Source organism: Anguilla anguilla, chromosome 5 (genome assembly GCF_013347855.1).
Source record: "Anguilla anguilla isolate fAngAng1 chromosome 5, fAngAng1.pri, whole genome shotgun sequence".
Taxonomy (NCBI): domain Eukaryota; kingdom Metazoa; phylum Chordata; class Actinopteri; order Anguilliformes; family Anguillidae; genus Anguilla; species Anguilla anguilla.
The window spans coordinates 51,460,990-51,480,047 of record NC_049205.1 but is presented as its reverse complement, the minus strand read 5'-3'; the positions used below and the strand labels follow the sequence as shown (position 1 = coordinate 51,480,047).

Genomic DNA, 19,058 nt, shown 5'->3' with positions numbered 1-19,058 from the left:
ATGGTTTGTGAATACATTTGCAGCTGGTTAGATAGGAAAACAACTTCCTTTTCTACGAGTTGCAACAAAGAGCATCAGCCTTTAGCAAGGGTACTGTTCAAAACAATTTATAATCACCAAAAATTGTTGGCACGTATTAAAAGTTGCAGGTGGTAGCTGACTTATTTTGTTACAGGATTTTTTATTTAAAAGAATCAAACGAGCATATTTATAATTTATCTTTATTGGTTTACAATCCCAATGATGCATGCTACCAGTCTACTCCCAAACTGAGATAACACTGACAAATTCACTGTCCTGACAACTGTGCCCCCTAGAGGCCATACACATCAACTGCTTGAACAAAATTTTACTCAAACTCATGTCTTTGTTACTGCTTTTCACATTAGACCAAGGGTTCAGTTACCCTGCCGATTCAACTAAATTGACATTATAATGCATAATTTTGTCCAGTGTTTTTATTACTTTTTAAAAAAATGTTACGCTTTCCATTCAGAAGAGAAATACTGCATACACATGGCTGCACAATGTACAGGAATATATTGGTATATCAAAATTGGTAAAACCATATATAAACAGAAACACACACAAAAGAATCACAAGATGCAAATTAAATTTGTAAGTGTTAATTAGCTTTGGATGAACTATTTAAGAAATTCTCAAAAAAATAAAAAATACAGTCATTATTAAAGACCCTTTCCAAAAAACAACAAAATATTACCCAAATATACATTTTCTATTCAAGAGGCAACTTTCCGTGCGACAACATCCAGTAGATGTAATCAGTTTAAATGAACTTGATGTGAAGCCATTTTATATAGGTATTTAAAGTAACCAAACTAACATCAGTGTAACCTATTTAAAACACACAGCACACAGTTTTACATGCAAGAAATAAAATAAATTATATATTAATTTGAACAATATGAAAACCATGTGTAAATTTATCCATTGACTGTCACCCTGTTAATTTCAACAGCCAAAAATGATTTTAAAATAGCCAATAACCAATAACTACTTAAATTCTCAGTTTAACGAAGTGTCTTGAATAAAATGAAAGACCATGTGGATTCTGAAAATGCGTGGAAAGGCTGCCAGTCCTCATTCACTGCAGAATCCCGCAGTGAAAGCAAGGATCACATGCGAGAGCAGCATTCCTTCAGACGAACCGGCATTACACTGCATCAAATCGATTTCAGTGGACTTGGACAGACGCCCCATTTCTCCAGACCAGTTGTATATCAGGAGTTTATTTACAACTGCGAGCCTTCAAAGTCTTTTTTTTATTTTTTATTTTTTTTAAAAAGATGTTTTTAAAAATAAATTTAAATAAAGCTTCCATGCACCTCTGGTATTTGCAAATCCCATTTAATCAGCTCAGGTTTCAGTCACTGGAACTTCCCCAGATCAAGGCTGAAGCTGAACATGATTCAACAAGCCTTTGAAAGCACCACAGCGGAAGTTTCACTCGCATCCAAGCGCACACACTTTTACACACGTGCAGGATTACTGTCGTGTGGACATTTTTACCCCTCCACTTTGAAATAATTGTATCTTAAGTCTGATCCTATATTCTTTTTCTGGACAACAAATAAAAGCAAAAGGTCAGCTCAGAAATCATAAAGAGAACCTGTCCATTTCACATCTGAAATACCATTAATATTCAATGTAGTGCAAAGTCATAAAACAAAGACAGTTTGAGCAGCCTATGTAATACAGTAGAATAATTATAAAGGAGTACTCCAAATCAGGAGTCTTCCAGTAGTGCTCTGACTCCTAGGGAGCATCACAGTTACAAATCAAAAAGACAAGCTGTCTTCTCTACAGCAAATCGAGCAATTTGGTCACTTGTTATAAATCAGTGTATTAAGTCGTTAAAATCTGTAACCGGCAAAGCTGCTTAATATATTACAGTTCTGAAATAGCGTGTGACATTTCATATACGTGACATTTCAAACAAAAATGTTCAAATCAAAATCACATTTTCATTAATAAATACTAGGATATACTTTATAATTATAGACTGATTTCCTTCATTGCAGTGACATTTCCTTATGCGAGCCAAATGGTTTAATCAGTAAAAAAAAAGTGGTTTTGCTCCTTAAAAATAACTCAAAACGTATTGCCACGGAAACACAAGGGATGCTTGCTGCAGGGATGATGCCCCTTTAGCATTTGAAACAGTAAATGCTTTGAGGCCTATGAGTGACGGTCATGGTCTGTGTGGGTGGCCCGCCTCATCAGCCAGATTGAGGATGTAGCTCGCCATGTCGTCCTCCGTGGGGGCATCGGACATCACCCAGGACTCGTTGGCCGCGGTGACCTGCAGGCGGCAGATGGGGCAATTGCGGCAGCGATCGCTCCTGCGGAAACAAGCGCGTGCGATTAGCGTCCGATCCGTCCCGTTTCCGAAAGGAGACGCACGTTACGAATGAAACGCACCTGAAAAGAGCTCAGCAAGAACGCTCCCCAGAAAGTTACATGAGCCTTGATGTCTTGTGAATTCACAAGACAACACTACACTCCAAAGACCTTCTCAAAGTTTTTGCCTCCCTGTTAGTAATAATATATCATAAATAAAAATAAAAATAAAAAAATTAAGCAATCTTTCAATTAAGCTGAAAGGTAGCATAAAAGCAGAATAAAGCCCATAAAATGTAAAGATCATTCTGCATAATATAATTTACTGGTTTCATTTAGGCTGAAATTAAGATCCATTATGAAGCATTTCAGACACAAGAAATGCATTTGCTGTATACCAGACTTTGACTGGGATAAGGATTTCCCACATGAAGGGTGGGCAGTAATTAGGCTGATAGTCATTTTTGTGAGAATTTAACCAGGTCACTGGAGTCACCCTACTCTTTCACTTACTAACTATAATTCACTATTCTTTCAAAAAGACCAGCACTGGAATGTTGTTACATTGAAAGGGAACAGTGACCTCTACTGGCCCAACAACGCCTTTTCCAACAACAACATAGTTTTCCAAAGTGTGTATGACTGCAGGCTTACTAATACTACATCTCCCATTAAAAATAATAATAATTATTATTATTATAATAACTTAAACAAGAGAAACTTTATTTATTGGTGTTTTAAAAATTCAAGTATATACAGTAGTACAGTAGTAGAGTTTTGTGGCATACCTGCTACCAGAGTCTGCTGTTTTGTAGTTGCTGTGAACAGCTCAATGACACAGTTCTGGCTATGCAGATCTGACCCTCTTTACAGCATTATCTAGCCTACTGAGCGCACTTCCAATTCTCTATGAAGAATACTCTCATTCCGCATTGGAAGTCACTCATCTACAATGTTTGAGAAATACAAATTAAAATGCAAATTGTGGGAAAAAGGCATTACCTTCACTGGTACAATCCAAAGCACTTGGAAAAGCCCTCCACCACAGCTTGCATAGGTTTATTATTAAAGTAGTGATGAAAATAAAACAAAGAAGCAGAACCAAATATCCAAGCCAACTGAAAGACCCAGGAGCTGTACTTTTCAGTGTTGATGCCAGTACCAAATTTTAAGAAGTTATTCATGGCAGAGGTGTTCAGTAAGGACTCACCATTTGTCGATGCATTTCTGACAGAAGCTGTGAGCGCAGGGCAGGATGAGGTCGGCCTTCCCATCCATACAGATACAGCACTCCTCCTCGTCTGTCAGCTGCTTCACCCTGCATCCACACACACACAGGCACACACACACCACTGTACAAATAATATCCAACAACCTCTAATTATGCAGGATTGAGTCATTATGCAGTGATTTCTGTCACTCGGTACCAATCCATAGGGGTTAAATTCATCAAATCTACTTTACTAATGAACTAATTTAAGAGGACTAATTCGGCAATGCCCTGTACTTTTAAGTTTTTAATTCTTAAAAGGATTCTGAGGATTTGGTAGCTCCAGTAACACTTACATAATTCATACATGGTTCAATTTCATGAAATGGAATCAGGCTGTGAAATCCTAAATCACTGAATCAAGCCAAGTTTTTCCAACATAAGCTGGAACTGCCTACATGAAAAAGGGATGTTATGATATGGTCACGCAACAGGTTGATACTGCAGACACGTGGTCAGAACAAGTAGACCTCAGTCACATGCTTAATGACTGACAAATGAAGAGAAATTAGGAAGACGTGGCTCTTATCAGAAAAAGCTGACACTGACTTAGGTCTAAACCAAATGCAGCGGAAGTTCAGCATTCCACCATAAGTGAGGTTCTGCTACAAAAAGGAACGCCACCCGCTGGAACCTGAATAGGAACGTTACACGTGTGCTGGGTTTCCTTCTCCAGGCACATGAATTTGGGGCTACCTGCCCATCCACATGCTGGCCTGGCAGGAGGCCACGGAGGACAGCTCTCCTGAAGGCCCCTCGGTGGCAGCCTCTGCTGCTAGCACCTCAGCCGCCTGAGTGGTGATGTCCTTGTACAGCTGGATGAACTGGTAGAGATTCATGATGCGTGAGGCTTCCACCATGCCATCCTCTTTGTTTATCTGCAATTTAAAAACACGAAGCACAGTGTCTTGCTAAATCATTTGCATTAAAAACAACCAAAAAAGAATGACACTGGACTAAAGGCCTTATCCAAATTACCTCGACAGTTCTAAAAACCTACCATGGTGAGCGTGTAGTATTTTAAATAAGGGTAATCAGGGATGCAATGCCTCCAATTCTCACCTTAGTACAAACTACTCTCACAGCAACTTTCCAAAGTGCAGAAGAATCAGATCCAGGCTGGACTTCAAAAAGCAGATGCTTCTGCTGTCCAGAAGCTAGTTTTGCAGTTCTGGGGATTCAAGATTTAAGATTATACATCTGCTGCTTACATACAAAGCATCACCCCCAACTCAGGTGACAAGAAACAAATTACATTTCTTCTTTCCTATACAGAAAAAACTACTCTAAAGTATGCAAAACACAAACACTGTAAAGAGCATTATTTTAGAGCAAGGTCGTGTGGATGTGGCCATCTTACACATCGTTCAGTTCTGCTACCCTTCCCAAGAACTCATCGTAGGTGAGGTAGCCGCTCTCGCGCACAAGCCCCGCATGCTTCACCACTTTCTCAGGCAGTCGGTTAATGACAGTTTGCGTTTGACTGGAGAATTGTTGACCCATTGTTTGTCCACTCAGACGGATTCACTCGGGGAAGGGCCGATAAAATTCAGCTCAGGAACCACTTAAAAAGAATAAAAGCATTCAACGTGAAACCTCAACAAGTAACGCTGGAGAACCATAAAGTAACATGAGTATGCAGCCAGCAACTTAACTTTGCAAATTCCACATTTCTAGTGCTAGCTAGTCTAGCTAGCTAGTTTCAGTCACCGTTATGTTCAATCAAAACTAAAGTTAGCTAATTTAAAGGACAATATGAGCAAGTTAATGGTATTAAGAAACGTGTTGCAATTTCGTAATTAAATAAATGTACAAATTCCAAAAACAACACGTTGCCGAGAAGGAGCAACCATATGTCGCTAGCTAAACTAGACTAGCTAGCTAGCTACACAGCAGATGTACCTAGCAGTGTCCATATAGAACCACTCACATTTCAGTTAAGTAGCTTGCTAGCGTATGTTATCTAGCCAATTCGCCAGTATAGCGAGGATAACTCACTTTATCCCAGCATGAAACTTAGCTTGCTTGCTAACTGGCATAGAATTCAGCCTGAGAAAAATAACTTCGTGGGAGGCTTCAGCTGAGGAAAGGCAATAATGTTACCGCTCTGTTTAGAAAATTCATCTTACCGGTTATACGTGCCATTACTAAATATTTAACTGTATCGCTATTTCGGCGTTCCACATTTTAGAAGGCGGATTAATAGTGCTTGGATAAGAGTAATAAATGTAGATACGTTGCTTCCAAAACACACACTAGTTACGTATCTTAGAAGTTGTCGCTGCTAGATGACGTTTCAAACAGCTGATATTTCGCGTTTAACCCTTGTAAGACCTATGCTTCAAAAACACGCTCAAGTTTTGCTTGCCTGGCAAGTCGTATAGGGATACTTAAATGTCATGGCTATCTGTTGAATGTTGGCCTTCAATATACCTACATAAAACGAAAGTTTCTTTGAAAAAAGGCCATATGCCAAACAATTCTACCCGTTTGAAAAACTACCATTCTCTCCAAATCCATCTAAAAGTGCATAAGTGCCCATAGCCTGAATCTGAATGATGTTGGATTTTATGTTTTTAATACAAAGTTTATTGCCATGAAGGTACAACCCAAAATGAGATTTAATATTCTTTCTTGGTATCTGTTTCTACACAAATAAGCGAACAAGATTGCCAATGGCAATGCACACTCTAGAGGGACTTACAACTAGTGCACAGAGAAAAGACATAGATTTGAAAATCATCAACATTCCAAGTAGTAATTAATGAGAGCGCAATGGCAGGGCTATAACACACAGGCAATCGATAATCCATTGTCACTGGAATTAAGATGTGGAAGGGAAGGTGGAGGTTCATTTTTTGGGGTAGGGAAACAGAATAGATTGGAGAATATATAGAAAAAGGGAATGGGAATCAGGGTAGAGAAGGAGGGGAGAGGTTTTTCCTGAAGAGATGGGTCTTCAGGTTACACCAGGGAGGGAGTGCCCTATAACCGAGTAGCCATAATAATAATAATAATAATAATAATAATAATAATAATAATAATAATAATAATAATAATAATAAAAATAGGGTGGCACGGTGGTACAGTGGATAGCACCGTCGCCTCACAGCAAGAAGGTCGTGGGTTTGAACATGCTGGTAGGCCGACTGGAGACCCTAAATTGTCCATAGGTATGAGTGTATGAGTGTGTGCCCTGCGATAGATTGGCGGCCTGTCCAGGGTGTATTCCTGCCTCTCCCCCAATGCATGCTGGGATAGGCTCGAACACCCCTGGCGACCCTGCTCAGGACAAGCGGGTATAGATAATGGATGGATGGATGGATAATAATAATAATAATAATAATAATAATAATAATAATAATAATAACTCTAGTGTGCTTGGAGCATAAGTTATTGGCTTTTGATGTCTTTTGCCATTCAAACTGTGATATTGGATGACATTTTGTATCTGGAGTATGCAGACACATCCCTCTGATAGTGCGATTAACAATGCAATAGTTGCCATATCACTTAGTCATAATAGACTGGTTGCATGTTTGACTGGTTGCATGCTGTATCTGACTGGAAAAAAGGTGGAAAAGAACCATTTGCTTCTATTTAGATCTGATTGATCGTCCCAGAAGAAAAGAGCCATTCATTCATTTATGAGTTGTTTATCTTGTGTGTTGTCACTCCTGCAGACTAACAATTGTGTAATATCATGCTAGTGAAGGATGAAGTCACCCTGCTGTTTAATGAGAAATACGAAAGTGTGAACCGGCCCACTGTGTTGGTGTGAAAAGCACTATTATAACAACAGGTAGGGGCTACTTCATAGAATATTTACAATTCAGAGTGTTCAAATACATATTATTACATTTAAAACATGTTTTATAAAATTACAAAAAATGTACTGAATTTTTACTGCATTGCTACAAAGCTTACGGGATAGACTAAAACACTACTAGTTTGTGCTTGATAATTGCCATTTGCTAAATGGAATTCTAATAATAGTATCGATATTAATATCATCATCATTATTAAACAATTTTACATTGATTTAAATAATTGCAATGCTTTATGCATTATAATTCATATGAAGCTGCTTCTTATACAGACTCTGTCTGTGTCTCAGGATCCACACTTGGGCTGACGTTGGAATTCTTCCTGTCCCTCTCTTCCTCAGACTCTGCCTGGTTCATCTTCTTCTCAGTGCTTTTCCACACCTCTGTCTCAGTACAGTCTTTCCTCGATTCCCGTTTCCAGAGTGGGATGCTGTTTTTGGATCTTTTTGAAAAGGAATGAGTTGGGAAGTTCATAACTTTAAGTTATAGCTATGCACATAATCAACAGACTTAACAGTAAATATGGTATTGAAGGTTTGTTCAGGAAAATAAGTGAGATTAATTCAAAACTTAAGGGTATGTTTGTGAAAAAAGAATTGAACCAAGTACTGTAAATCGTGGCTTATCAACCCTATTCCTGGACATCTACCATCCTAGGTTTTCATCTCGACCCTAATTTGGCATGCCCGATTTTACTTATTAGCTCAATGAGATCCCTAGCTGTTGAATGTTGTGTGCTTTGTCAAGGATGGAATGAAAACCTACAGTAGATCTCCAGCAACAGGGTTGGGCAGCCCTGAAGTAAATCATTTAAGTGACTCACAGTGTGCTGTAATCACTGGATTTACATCCTAATAAAAGATGAAACGCACTCACTTTCTGTAGCGCCAAAGTGCTGCAAACGCAATCAGTAGAAGCACTGTGACAGCAGTTATGATAACCGCAGCTGGAACCACTGGAACATTTAAACACAACAGAGGAAACATCAGTTGTGTAATTTGTCACATCACCTCTGAATTAAATAATAAGACACCAAAAAGATATAAGAAAATGTAATAGCTGCCTTCATTGACAGTGTGAGTAATAATGAAGGTGAGGAAAATCAGACCTCCAAAGGAAGACTCTGTGCTGCTCATGGGCTGAGGGCGAACAGGCTGGTGGGGACGGGCAGGCGGCATGGAGGGAGAGAGAGATGGAGAGATAAACGGAGTCCAATGTGTTGATTGGGGGAGTCGTACGAAGGGTGTTGAGGGAGAGGATGAGGATGTTCCAGGTGCTTGTTCTACGCTTGTGGTGGCATCCAAATGTATCTCTAAGGCTACAAGAAACAAGGACATACCACACAAACAAATATTAAATTGGATTAAGAGATCCTATTATATCTCATTTATCATTTATTCATGCAATCCTTTTTTGATTTTTTTTTTTATCTCTCAGCTTTTTCATGCCGCTTAGGGGATCACTGAAAAAAAATATTTAAGGAAGCTTTCACAGTGATGGCTTCCTTTTTCTTTTATTATTTGTCCAAATCGATATGCTCCCAATGCACATGACAGTATAATGATACAATTAAGTTTTTTTTTTTTTTTTTGGTACAGCAGTCCATGCAAGATTTTAACTGAAATCTTTACTGAAATAACCCAGGCAAACCCACCATTATTCATGACCACTTCCAGTCCAGCATCAGTAAGATTGTGTGTTGTGAATGTCTGCTGTCTTAAAAAATCTCAGATCACTATATTCTGATTTAATCATAAAAGAACTGCCACAGTCCATTACCTGTTGAATTGAAGCAAAAGACGTCAAAGAGTGTGGTAACAGATGCTCGCCAAATGATAAGTCCAGTGCGGTTCTGACCACATGCTGTGCTTGGGTTGATTCGAGGTATCACTGCAATTTGTTCATCTGTCCATCCAAACCTATGGGATTGTACATAGATTTTAACTACTATTGTACTACAACACTGAGGTGTTGAAGCTGTTTCTTTTGATATAAGTGAAAACTGGTATTTCCACCGTATTTCTTGTTTATTATGCCATCACGTGATACTGAAATATTGTATAACAGAAATACATTACTGGGCAAGTTGAGGTTTTAAGAATAATATGATGCCAGAAGTGATGGCTTGGTGCATGTCATCACTCTCCCACACTGCACTTCTCCCTAATCAGTGAATAACTGATGTACCTGCATGTCTGCAGGCCGCTTCGGTGTGCCTTTTGGACTTGTTTCTTTGAAGCTATGGTAACATTAAGAGACTCGCACACTTCCCTGGCTTGAGATGCATTAAAGCCATAGGACATCGTATTTGGAACAGGCATGAATGCGACTTCAAACACTCCCAAAACTGGCATGGTGTGAACTGATGAATAAAAATAAAAAATGTAAGTACCACACACAAATGGTATTTCACATAATTTAAATAGTCTGTTTCATTTCAGAAAAACAGGCATGGATCAGTTATGTGTATACACTGTATATCTTATATTCATAATGACAGTCTGATAATAAAAAACTTATACGAATACCCATTCATTCACAATGGATTTATATAGTTGAATTTAAAGTTTATTATTTAAATTAGTATCTTAAATATTTCCCTTTGCTGCAAAAAATGAAAGGTTCAATTTAACATAAAGATCATGCAGGATAAAAATAAATGCATTTACAAAAAGTCTTTAAAAATGTGATGCACACACACACACACACACACACACAAACAAGCTTACCTCGGATTTTGCTGTATTTAAGAGGCAGTACAACAACAGCCAAACTAAGAAAGAGGCATGACATGAAGCAAATCTTTTCCATGGCTGTCAAGTGTCAGAGATGTGCTGTTGGAAATAAAAAGTGCCCTGGAGTGTGTCCGACTGGTTTTTGTTGCGATGACCAAAAAATAGTACGCCTCAGGATGGAAAGGTCACGCAGGGGTAGGAGAATGGCCACTATCAGAAGTGACGACAAGGCCAATAGGCAGGAACAAAAGAAGCAGGAAGTGCATGGATTTTGAGCATGGAGGGTCCACAGTATGAGTGCTGCAGGAAGTGGCAACAGGGGAAGAGGGTACATTAAAAAGGGAAAATTACAGTAGTTCTGTTTTATTAGGGAACAAAAATTTCCCAAACAAAAAATGAAGCTGTGACTAACACAGTTTGTGATCTCTTTGCTGCTACTGTAAATGCATGTCTCGACAAAAACACATTTCCAACATACAAAAGTGCCATTTTCAGACAATTGTTCAAACATACTGTAGTAATTTTGGCAATTTTTAAGTGTAATAGCTGAATTGCAGATTATTTCCACTAGAAATGATTGGCATTTCACACTTGCATGTGACACAAAGTTTGAATGACCACATTCTGTATAGCTGATAAAAGGAAAAACCACAAGTCCAAGTTACATTAAATAATTAAAGAAACATTGGGTAGCATTGCATTTTGGTATAGGGCTTGTTTAATCTGTGTCAGCTAAGATAGCCAATATTGTTTGTTGGCCTCATTTTGATTTAAATTCTTTTAAAGACAGACATAGATTTAGTTAATTAACCTAATTCTTTTAGCCTAATTAGCCTAAGTTATAGACAGTGCTTTGCATTTGTGAGTAACAGCATTTTTGTATGTTGAAAAAGTGTTTTAGGTGATATATGTTTTTGTCTGTACTGTGTTTGTTATGAGTAAAACTGATAATAATAATAATGCATATAATTGTATGAACCATAAGGTCATTAAATTTAGAGAGAGACATGCATGCAAACACGCATGTATTCAGTCATTTTGCCTTCACCATGAATTAAAGATAAATGAAAGTGTTTGTCATATTGTTAAATGGATTACAGTAAGATTACAATTTATAATGGGTTATTGTATACATGGTAAACCTAGTAAGTGTTTGTATGTAGGTAGATGGTCTATCTATCTATTAGCTAACACTAATTTAACCCCTAAGTCACACCAGCCTGTATTCGAACCAGAGTGGGGTTATTGGCATTCATTCATTTTTTTATGGTGAAATTTTCAATCAGTCTGGTCACACAACATACTGTTCGAAAGTGTTAAAACTCACGGTTCTATCTCTATAAACTATTTTACCATGCCAATGTTTTAGTGACAGCAACTCCTAATTTTGTCACATAAGCTTGGCTGTCCTCACCTATATATTTTGGAAATCCACAGACAGTCATGAATCATAGAAAAGTCTGTCTTTTTATTGTGTACATATGAATGTTGTTGTCTCCAGTCTGGATAGACTTTCTGAAACAAGATTCCATTTACAAGCTTCTCTGACTGAATACTGGCTAAGTAGTCCCTCAGTATAACCAATGGGACCCACCATGCACCAGCAAGACATGACCTGGACAGTGTAAGTTTTTCCCAGTACACAGCTAGCCAACGGCAAGTGAAAAGCATTTTAGCTGATGAACTTAGGTTTCTAACGGTGTATAGTTTGTTAGGCATGCAAGAAAGGACACATTTTGATTCTCCAATCAGTTTTTTGAGTACTCATGCTGAAGATGTTATGCACTGCAAGAAAAGTTCCTGAGGCTTAATGCCTAAAAAGGTTTGTTTTCCCACAAAATGTATTTAGCAATGCCTAAGTCAAAACAGAAGACTTGAAATTTTGAGGCCTTGGAAGAATTTTATATCAGTAAGCATCTAAATGCATTCTCAAAATGTATTTATTATTATTCAGTATGCTTATAATTAAGGAGTAGACCTGATTTTGAATAATAAATGTGGCATGTGAAATTATGGGAGGTGACTGAAATGTTGATGAGGATGGGTTATTTGAGGAAAACTTTGATCAATGGACCTCAATCAATGGATTAGTAAACTAGTCAGCTAATGTAGATATTTTCCACAATCATCCAGACCTGCTGCTGCCAGAGTTGGCAAGGGGACAGCAAAGAGAGGGGGGTGGAGGGGGACGGCTGCAGGCGGGGGAAATCAAGCTAATCTCCATCTTCAACTTGCATGTAATATAAATATATAGTATTTTACACCACTAAACATCCACAATTTGGTTACCAAGTGTGCTTTTGAAGTCTCCAAATGGATTTTTTGGAAACCTGTCTGGACTTGGCTTTGAAAAAACAATGCAGAATGCTCATTTTTGGTGGGACTGTCATCAAATTCAAACCAGGAAATGTCCAGTGTGGTGGCTGTGGCTCCATTGTGTTTCTAAACCCAATAGGCACACCCAAAAGCTTCTGTTTCAATTAAAAAAAAACATCTTTTAATCTTTTAGGTAAGAAAAGACTTCGACTTCCACTGTGCTTGAGCTTGTTACTTTCATTCAACTCTTGACAGTAACTCCCAAGCGTTACCATTCAGAAGAGACCAGGATTACGCCAGTAGTCAAAAGGGTTCAAGTATAGTAACCATTTTATTTTGGCTATGTCATTTTCAGACTTGTGTTTAAAAAAAGGGGGCGATACAGAAGGGGTTAAAAAAATGTGGTAGCTACGGTAGGCTAGTTACATTTGCTAGTTGCAAAAAGTAGTTCACAGTAGAAACACCACAGTGGTCAATTTGACCATTCTCACTAGAAAATCAATAATTCTGCCATCATGAAATCCATATGACTCTCTCTTTGTGACTTTTCCTGGACATACATATTGAACATTCTGATATAATTTAAACATTAATATTGCATTAGGAAATAACGTTAAAAACACTTACTTACTTAAATGGCCATGAACGTTCAAATTGACTATCTACTAAGGCAAATCAGGTTAAATACCACAGGTACAGTGCTCCACATGGAAACTGAACCTGCAACGTTTGGCTCACAAACCCAGTTCTTAGGTCAGGACCCCATCCCACCAACTGTGGGGGTAAATAAGGTAAAGGTTCACTATGGTTCACCGGTGCCTCGCATGACAGCCCCCCCACACTTTCCCCATTATATCACGGTTGTTATGGAACACAGGCTCCCTCATTTCCTCTTGCTTTGCACTGACAGCCGCATCCGCTCTCCTGCATCCCAGGGAGACATCTCCATGGGAATCGCATAAGTTCAACAGTAATGGATGCTGGCCAAGAGTGCCAGCAACAACAAACGTTACCTAACCACAGCGTATCCCGATGCATTTCAAAACAACCTCACCTTGACATCAACCATTCATGGCTCTATATTCTTGTCATTTTGGCCATATATTTTGCCTGCAACTCATTAAATTCAGTTGATTTAGCTTGCCTTCAGATTGCATGACATTCACAAAACAGACCAAAAAAAAACAAAAAAACAACAACACTTTAATAGCACAGTGGAGTGTGGCAAAGTCCCAGCTGCATAGGCATTCTTGCTTAATGGTCCAAAGTAATGTTGGTGATTTCACAGAAAAAGCAGACTGAACCATCTATCATAAGGCAGCGGATGGACAGAAAAGTGACAGCTGCAATTAGCATCTCACTTTGCTCCAGGAAGACCGCTCTTAATGGCAGCGCTGAGAAGTGCACTCAGCATATATGAAACCTTCCTTTGTATACCCAGAATTCACTTGCAAACAAGGTGCAAATAAATGAGATGGATTTTTGAAGTGTCTTTATTTCCAGACTCAAGTAACGTGGCACTACAGGACACCGTACAATGTTAGCACACGTGCAAATGTTTAAGACGATTAAAGGAAAATGGACTCATGCTCTTTTTTTTCTTTTCTTTTTTTTTTAAAGTGCACTTTTTTATTCATAAAACCCTCCGGACTAATGGGATCAGTGCTGTGAAAAACAAACCAAATATAAATACAAACAGAAAAGGTGTACCATCTAGAAAAAATATTGCACTTTATGAACTATGTTGGAATATCCTAACAATATTACTTTCAAACGAGGTCTCTGCTTAAATATGATATATAAAATACTTCAACAAAAGACAAAAAGAAATCTCCTCAAATACATCAGTGATTTACTGCTTGGGGTTTTTCCTTACTGAACCTGAGAAAACATACATTGACCTCCGATTTGTGAGCACAGGCACATTTGTCTAACATTGTATTTTATGTTACACCCATCTTATAATTCCTGATAAGACCACAGCTTCACCCCATAGGAAGAGCAGAAATGCAAGCACAGGCAATTACCACGGTGTTCATCCAATTAAATATGAATATTTTCATTTTCATACATAAGGATGGGATCCTCTTCTCAAATAATTTGGCACTTCAGTAAAAAAAACATCACAAAGTTTTCACTGCAACATATAATATTCAGTCATATATTCAGGGCAGGAGTTGCAGACGGTCATGGTTGTGTTTGGATGAGTCTTTGCTGTTCTCAATGTGTAAAAAAACGGAGTGGGGCAGGGCTCCATGTTATTCTGGTGTGGGGTTTTTTGGTTGAAGTCTCACGTTCCACCCGAAGAATTTTTTTTTGGCCGGGCCCATCGCCTTTCCTGTGGACACATCTCCTAGTGCACTACCGCGATCCCCAAAGTACGTGAAAACGCTGACCAGAAAGAACGTGACCGCAAACAGGGTCATGGCGATCCAGAGCAGCCTGTGTCGTCTGAGGAGCTTCGGACACAGCCGCTCGAAGACATCAAGTAGCTTTTCATACTTGCTGTAAAAGCAAAAAAGAAAGAGGATCCTGTTAAGTGCACTTAGCACTTCATTTTTAATTCTGGACCGACCAGCAGAGTAGTTGAAAATATTTGTCAACATAGGCGACTATGGTAATACAGTTCAGTTGAATCAAGAACATGTACAGTATCCAAGTGGCAAGATAGAGGAGGGCTGGAACATGGTAGAAAAGCATTTGTAGAACACAAATTGAACTGGGGAAAATCTAGGCAAAACTGGCACATATTCAGACCATATTTGCAGCAGCCAGATGTGTATTTTCACAAAACAGAAATTAAATACTGCCCAGTATTTACACTAGTCCAGTCTAGTCATAGCACCCCATATCATGCAGGAATAACTGTAATCACAAACTGTGCTTTAAAACAATCATATGTTGGGCAGTACCAGTAACACTCTGTGTTACTGAAAAGCCAAAATGTGATTTGCAGTGACAAGAGGGTCAAGCTTTATTAACTCCAAAATAGGCAGAGCGACAATGTGCTGTCAGCCACTGATTCCTACATCAGCTGATAGCATCCAAAGACACTATCAGCTGTAGGAGTCAGGCTGCAGCCTGTATCAGTGCTAGAAACATCACCTGTTGTGTGTCTTTTCTTTGGCCTCATTCCTCTCTCTCTCCTCCTTCTCTTCCTTTTCTCCTGGCTCCTCCTGGCTCTCCTCCATTTTCTCCTCTGCCTCCTTCAGCTCCTGTAGCTCCTTGCTTTTCTTCAGTCCTTCTTGGTACCTGCATTATGGTTGCAGTGTTACCAAGCATTTAAAAAAGCACATTGAATATGAATTGTATCCATGTTTAACACAAAGGAGAATCACAAAAGTTTGCTTCAGTATGGTTCACTAATTTCAACGTATTAAAATACATCTCGTTATTAGGAGTCATACTGTGGGACAATTAGACACGATCAGCGCTCACAAGGGTAAATTGCTTCTGAAACATTGGCATATTACTGGATCCTGCACTTGGGAACCCCATTAGTTGTCTGTTTAGAGACATATTAAATGTCTTTGTATCTAAAGCAGAGCGTAGCATCTGTTTGGAGTCAGTGGTTGGGAGAAAGACACCGCTGGCTTCACCCTTTATTGTAGGCGTCCTCCTCGATCTTAGCCTTGACTTCGGAGCTGATCTCTGCAGGGCCACAGGGAGGTTTTGCCGGAGTAGATGTTTCACCCTCCTGGTCAGCCGCACTCTTTCCACTGCATTGTTTCAGATAGGAAAGAACATTTAGCACTCAAATCCTGACAGTTAGCATTTTAGCGCTGCGGTCCTGGCAGTCAAAACATCCTATTATGGCCCTGGTTTAACTGGACGTGATGGAGGATGATGAAAGGGGCCCTTTGGGGGCTGCAGCACCGTGGTCACCAGGCAGGTCCGCGTGACCGGGAACATGCCTGGCCGCTGTCTCCCCTTATGAACGCAGGAAGTTTTTCTTTTCAAAATTTTCCTGGATTTTGTCGCATAGACATTTAGGTAAATGTTATCCTCTCTCTTTCTTGCTCGCTCAGTCTGTCCTATGGGAACCCTGGGATTTGGACTTCCAACGCACACTCCAGTGAACCGTTGCTTTCACTCGCACCTTATTAACAGACTGCACAATGGCACTCACGTCTGGACTTTGTCAAAGCAGCATCGCGTGAGCGCTGAGATAAGATCTCAGCGTGCCACATAAATCAGACGCAGCTGGTGTTTCATGGAACGAGGGAGTTATTTTTATGCATGTTGATAATGTCAGAGTTACGTAAGTGCGTACAGTGCTCTGTGTGGCTCCATGTATCCTGCTTTCCAGCGATTAAGGCACTTCCTAGCGCTCACTCCCTTGGGGTCATATGAACAAGCTAAGTGCAGAACAAGATGCAGCACAAGATGTTCCTTGATAACACAAGATGTTCCTTGATGTGCACACGTACACGTTCACGCATACACACACACGCACACACATGGATATATATATATATATATATATATATATATATATATATATATATCGCTGTAATTTCTACATGGCAAAACCAGAATGTATACAAATACCCTCCAATAAAATCTGAGAATGTGCACTTTAACCACATGTGCTTTGTTTGATTACAAATCTAAAATTGTGGAGTGCAGAGCCAAAAAAATAAACAAAATATGTCTTCATCCCAAAAATTACATGGAGCTCACTGTATATGTATATGTGTACATTCATGCATTCGTCAGCATTTCATTTTGTTTCATTTTAGCCAGAGGAAGCTGTGAATGGAAAGAGTCTGTTCTGTTGAATACGCTGAGGTTGTACTCACTTCTCAGCCAGCGGCTGCTGTGCAGGTTCTATGGAAGTGCTGCCCTTTGCGCTGCTAGCCTCACACTGAGAATCACAGAACAACAGTAAACAGCCATGACAAAAACAACCCGCCATATCACACCATTTAGGTATCTGGGATAGACAGAGCGCACGTGGGAGCAAAATGACTAATATGATCCATTTTGACATAAAGGTTTTTCATATTTTGTTTACAGCACTCTTTACACAAAGGAAGCTCATCTGAATGTAAGAGCAACCGCAGCCAGGTATGCAATCAGACTGCTGAGATGGGACAGGTGTGGCTGAGGGTGTACCAGCACAGGGAGAAGAGGCCCAGAGGCACTAGGGGGGCTCTGGCCAGGGATGTTCAGGAGATTGAATTTGGGAACCACGGCGACGCTGACTCTCCTTCGAGGCAGGGCCTGGACAAAAGAGTTGAATGGTCAAAACAATGACAAAACAAAATCCAGCCTTTTTGTGGTACAGACCTACGGGCTGCTGGGGGGGAGGGGGGGGTGCACCCAGGAGGCACCATACCTTTCCAAGGGTCACTGACATTGATCTGGATGTGCGGGGGACGCCGTCATCTGAAACAAACACGCAAGGAAAGTCAGGGTGGGCACTGTCGTCATTTCACTGACATAATGCCACAACGTCTCCCTCAGACATGATGTGTGCTTACTGTATAACAACCCTGAGCATAAGACTTTAATGGGGCTTAACTCAGACGTTACCACTGATACTTCTCTTTATCCATATCAACTAATAGTCTTGTTTCTCGGTAGATTAAGCCTTGCTACATCTGGTTCTGATTTAAGGTAATGACTGCATAACGGGGGGAAACTGCATAACTGCTGGTGGGGGATCCTCCTGTTAAGGCACTGTCGGGCCCCACAGTTGGGCCCCACAGACTGTGCCAGTACTAAATGTGGCTGGTAAACCTGTAGGACGATGCACAGTTGGCATCCAGTCGGCCAGGATGGTAGTGCCTTATCGCACACCAGCGACCCCTGCTGAACAAATGGGTGCCTGCAAGTCCACCTGTTAAGCCGTGCCTGAAGCGTCTTCCTCTGGCTCATGTCCGTGCGAGCCTTACTTGCAAACTGTGTTGTCATAAACTCAGCTGAAAACACATTCCTCGGAGGAAAGCACATTCTTGTCTATGCATAGGCATGGTTCACAATTTACCTTAGCATGTAGAGTGTGTGTGCTTGTATAAGGGTACTTTTGACAAAAATAACACTGAGCCAGAGAGACCAGTCTTTCAGTGTAGCCACAGAGGCGTTTGTATCAGTTAGACTGGCACTCGAAACAGCCCGAGGGGGTGGCAATCACCTCCGGTGTCCATGGATCCACCATAGCAACGGTTGGAGTTCTGATTGGCCAGCTTCTTAAACTCCATAAGCTCAGCATGGTCCTTCTCATAGGTCCTCTTCAGGTTCTCCACATACTGCATCATCACCTCCGTTGCCTTGTTCATACGTTTCTCCTGTTCCCCCAAGAGGATGAATCACTACTGTCACGTATCCCTTACAAACAATAATTATCACGCTATACACTGTACAGATTGCAACCCATGTACATAGAAGCCGCTCCCATTGGATTGATATCTGAATGAGTTTTCCTCAGAGTCTGTTGAATTAGTGATAATGAAGTGCCTTTCTGCTTGTTATGCTGATCTGGTTTAGAGCAGTAACCTTGAGGCATGTGTCACTGAGCTAATTCCCTTCGCAAACATTACCCTT

At 40.0% G+C, this 19,058-nt stretch overlaps 3 protein-coding genes across 13 annotated transcripts in view; all 3 read right to left on the bottom strand.

Annotated features, from left to right (window-relative positions):
* Window positions 1–203: 203 nt before the first annotated feature.
* rnf141 (ring finger protein 141) lies at window positions 204–5,932 on the bottom strand. 3 transcript variants are annotated; one of them, XM_035417175.1, is made up of 6 exons: window positions 5,761–5,932; window positions 4,992–5,195; window positions 4,694–4,802; window positions 4,328–4,509; window positions 3,572–3,679; window positions 204–2,363 (listed from the first exon to the last, which is right to left on the bottom strand). In XM_035417175.1, exons 2-6 carry the CDS (start codon window positions 5,132–5,134, stop codon window positions 2,213–2,215), a joined length of 693 nt encoding a protein of 230 aa, XP_035273066.1. In that variant the 5' UTR covers window positions 5,135–5,195; window positions 5,761–5,932; the 3' UTR covers window positions 204–2,212. The 3 variants fall into 3 exon arrangements, with proteins under 3 accessions (XP_035273066.1, XP_035273068.1, XP_035273069.1); XM_035417177.1 differs by having other exon boundaries at window positions 5,630–5,767; XM_035417178.1 differs by lacking the exon at window positions 5,761–5,932 and adding an exon at window positions 5,562–5,745.
* Window positions 5,933–7,271: 1,339 nt separating this feature from the next.
* On the bottom strand, window positions 7,272–10,355 carry lyve1a (lymphatic vessel endothelial hyaluronic receptor 1a). The gene is made up of 6 exons (XM_035419410.1): window positions 10,188–10,355; window positions 9,646–9,820; window positions 9,238–9,377; window positions 8,567–8,776; window positions 8,335–8,413; window positions 7,272–7,900 (listed from the first exon to the last, which is right to left on the bottom strand). The coding sequence occupies exons 1-6, from the start codon at window positions 10,267–10,269 to the stop codon at window positions 7,723–7,725; spliced, it is 864 nt and encodes a 287-aa protein (XP_035275301.1). The 5' UTR covers window positions 10,270–10,355; the 3' UTR covers window positions 7,272–7,722.
* A 3,629-nt stretch (window positions 10,356–13,984) lies between these two features.
* The window catches only part of mrvi1 (murine retrovirus integration site 1 homolog), a 41,722-nt gene continuing 36,648 nt past the window's right edge, over window positions 13,985–19,058 (bottom strand). For all 9 annotated transcript variants that reach the window (XM_035418451.1, XM_035418457.1, XM_035418458.1 and 6 more), the window contains 7 exons: window positions 18,649–18,802; window positions 17,851–17,900; window positions 17,628–17,735; window positions 17,312–17,376; window positions 16,109–16,228; window positions 15,615–15,761; window positions 13,985–15,014 (listed from right to left, as the gene is read on the bottom strand). In XM_035418451.1, coding sequence (XP_035274342.1) covers window positions 14,768–15,014; window positions 15,615–15,761; window positions 16,109–16,228; window positions 17,312–17,376; window positions 17,628–17,735; window positions 17,851–17,900; window positions 18,649–18,802 — 891 coding nt within the window. In that variant the 3' untranslated portion in view covers window positions 13,985–14,767. The remainder of the gene's footprint in view (window positions 15,015–15,614; window positions 15,762–16,108; window positions 16,229–17,311; window positions 17,377–17,627; window positions 17,736–17,850; window positions 17,901–18,648; window positions 18,803–19,058) is intronic.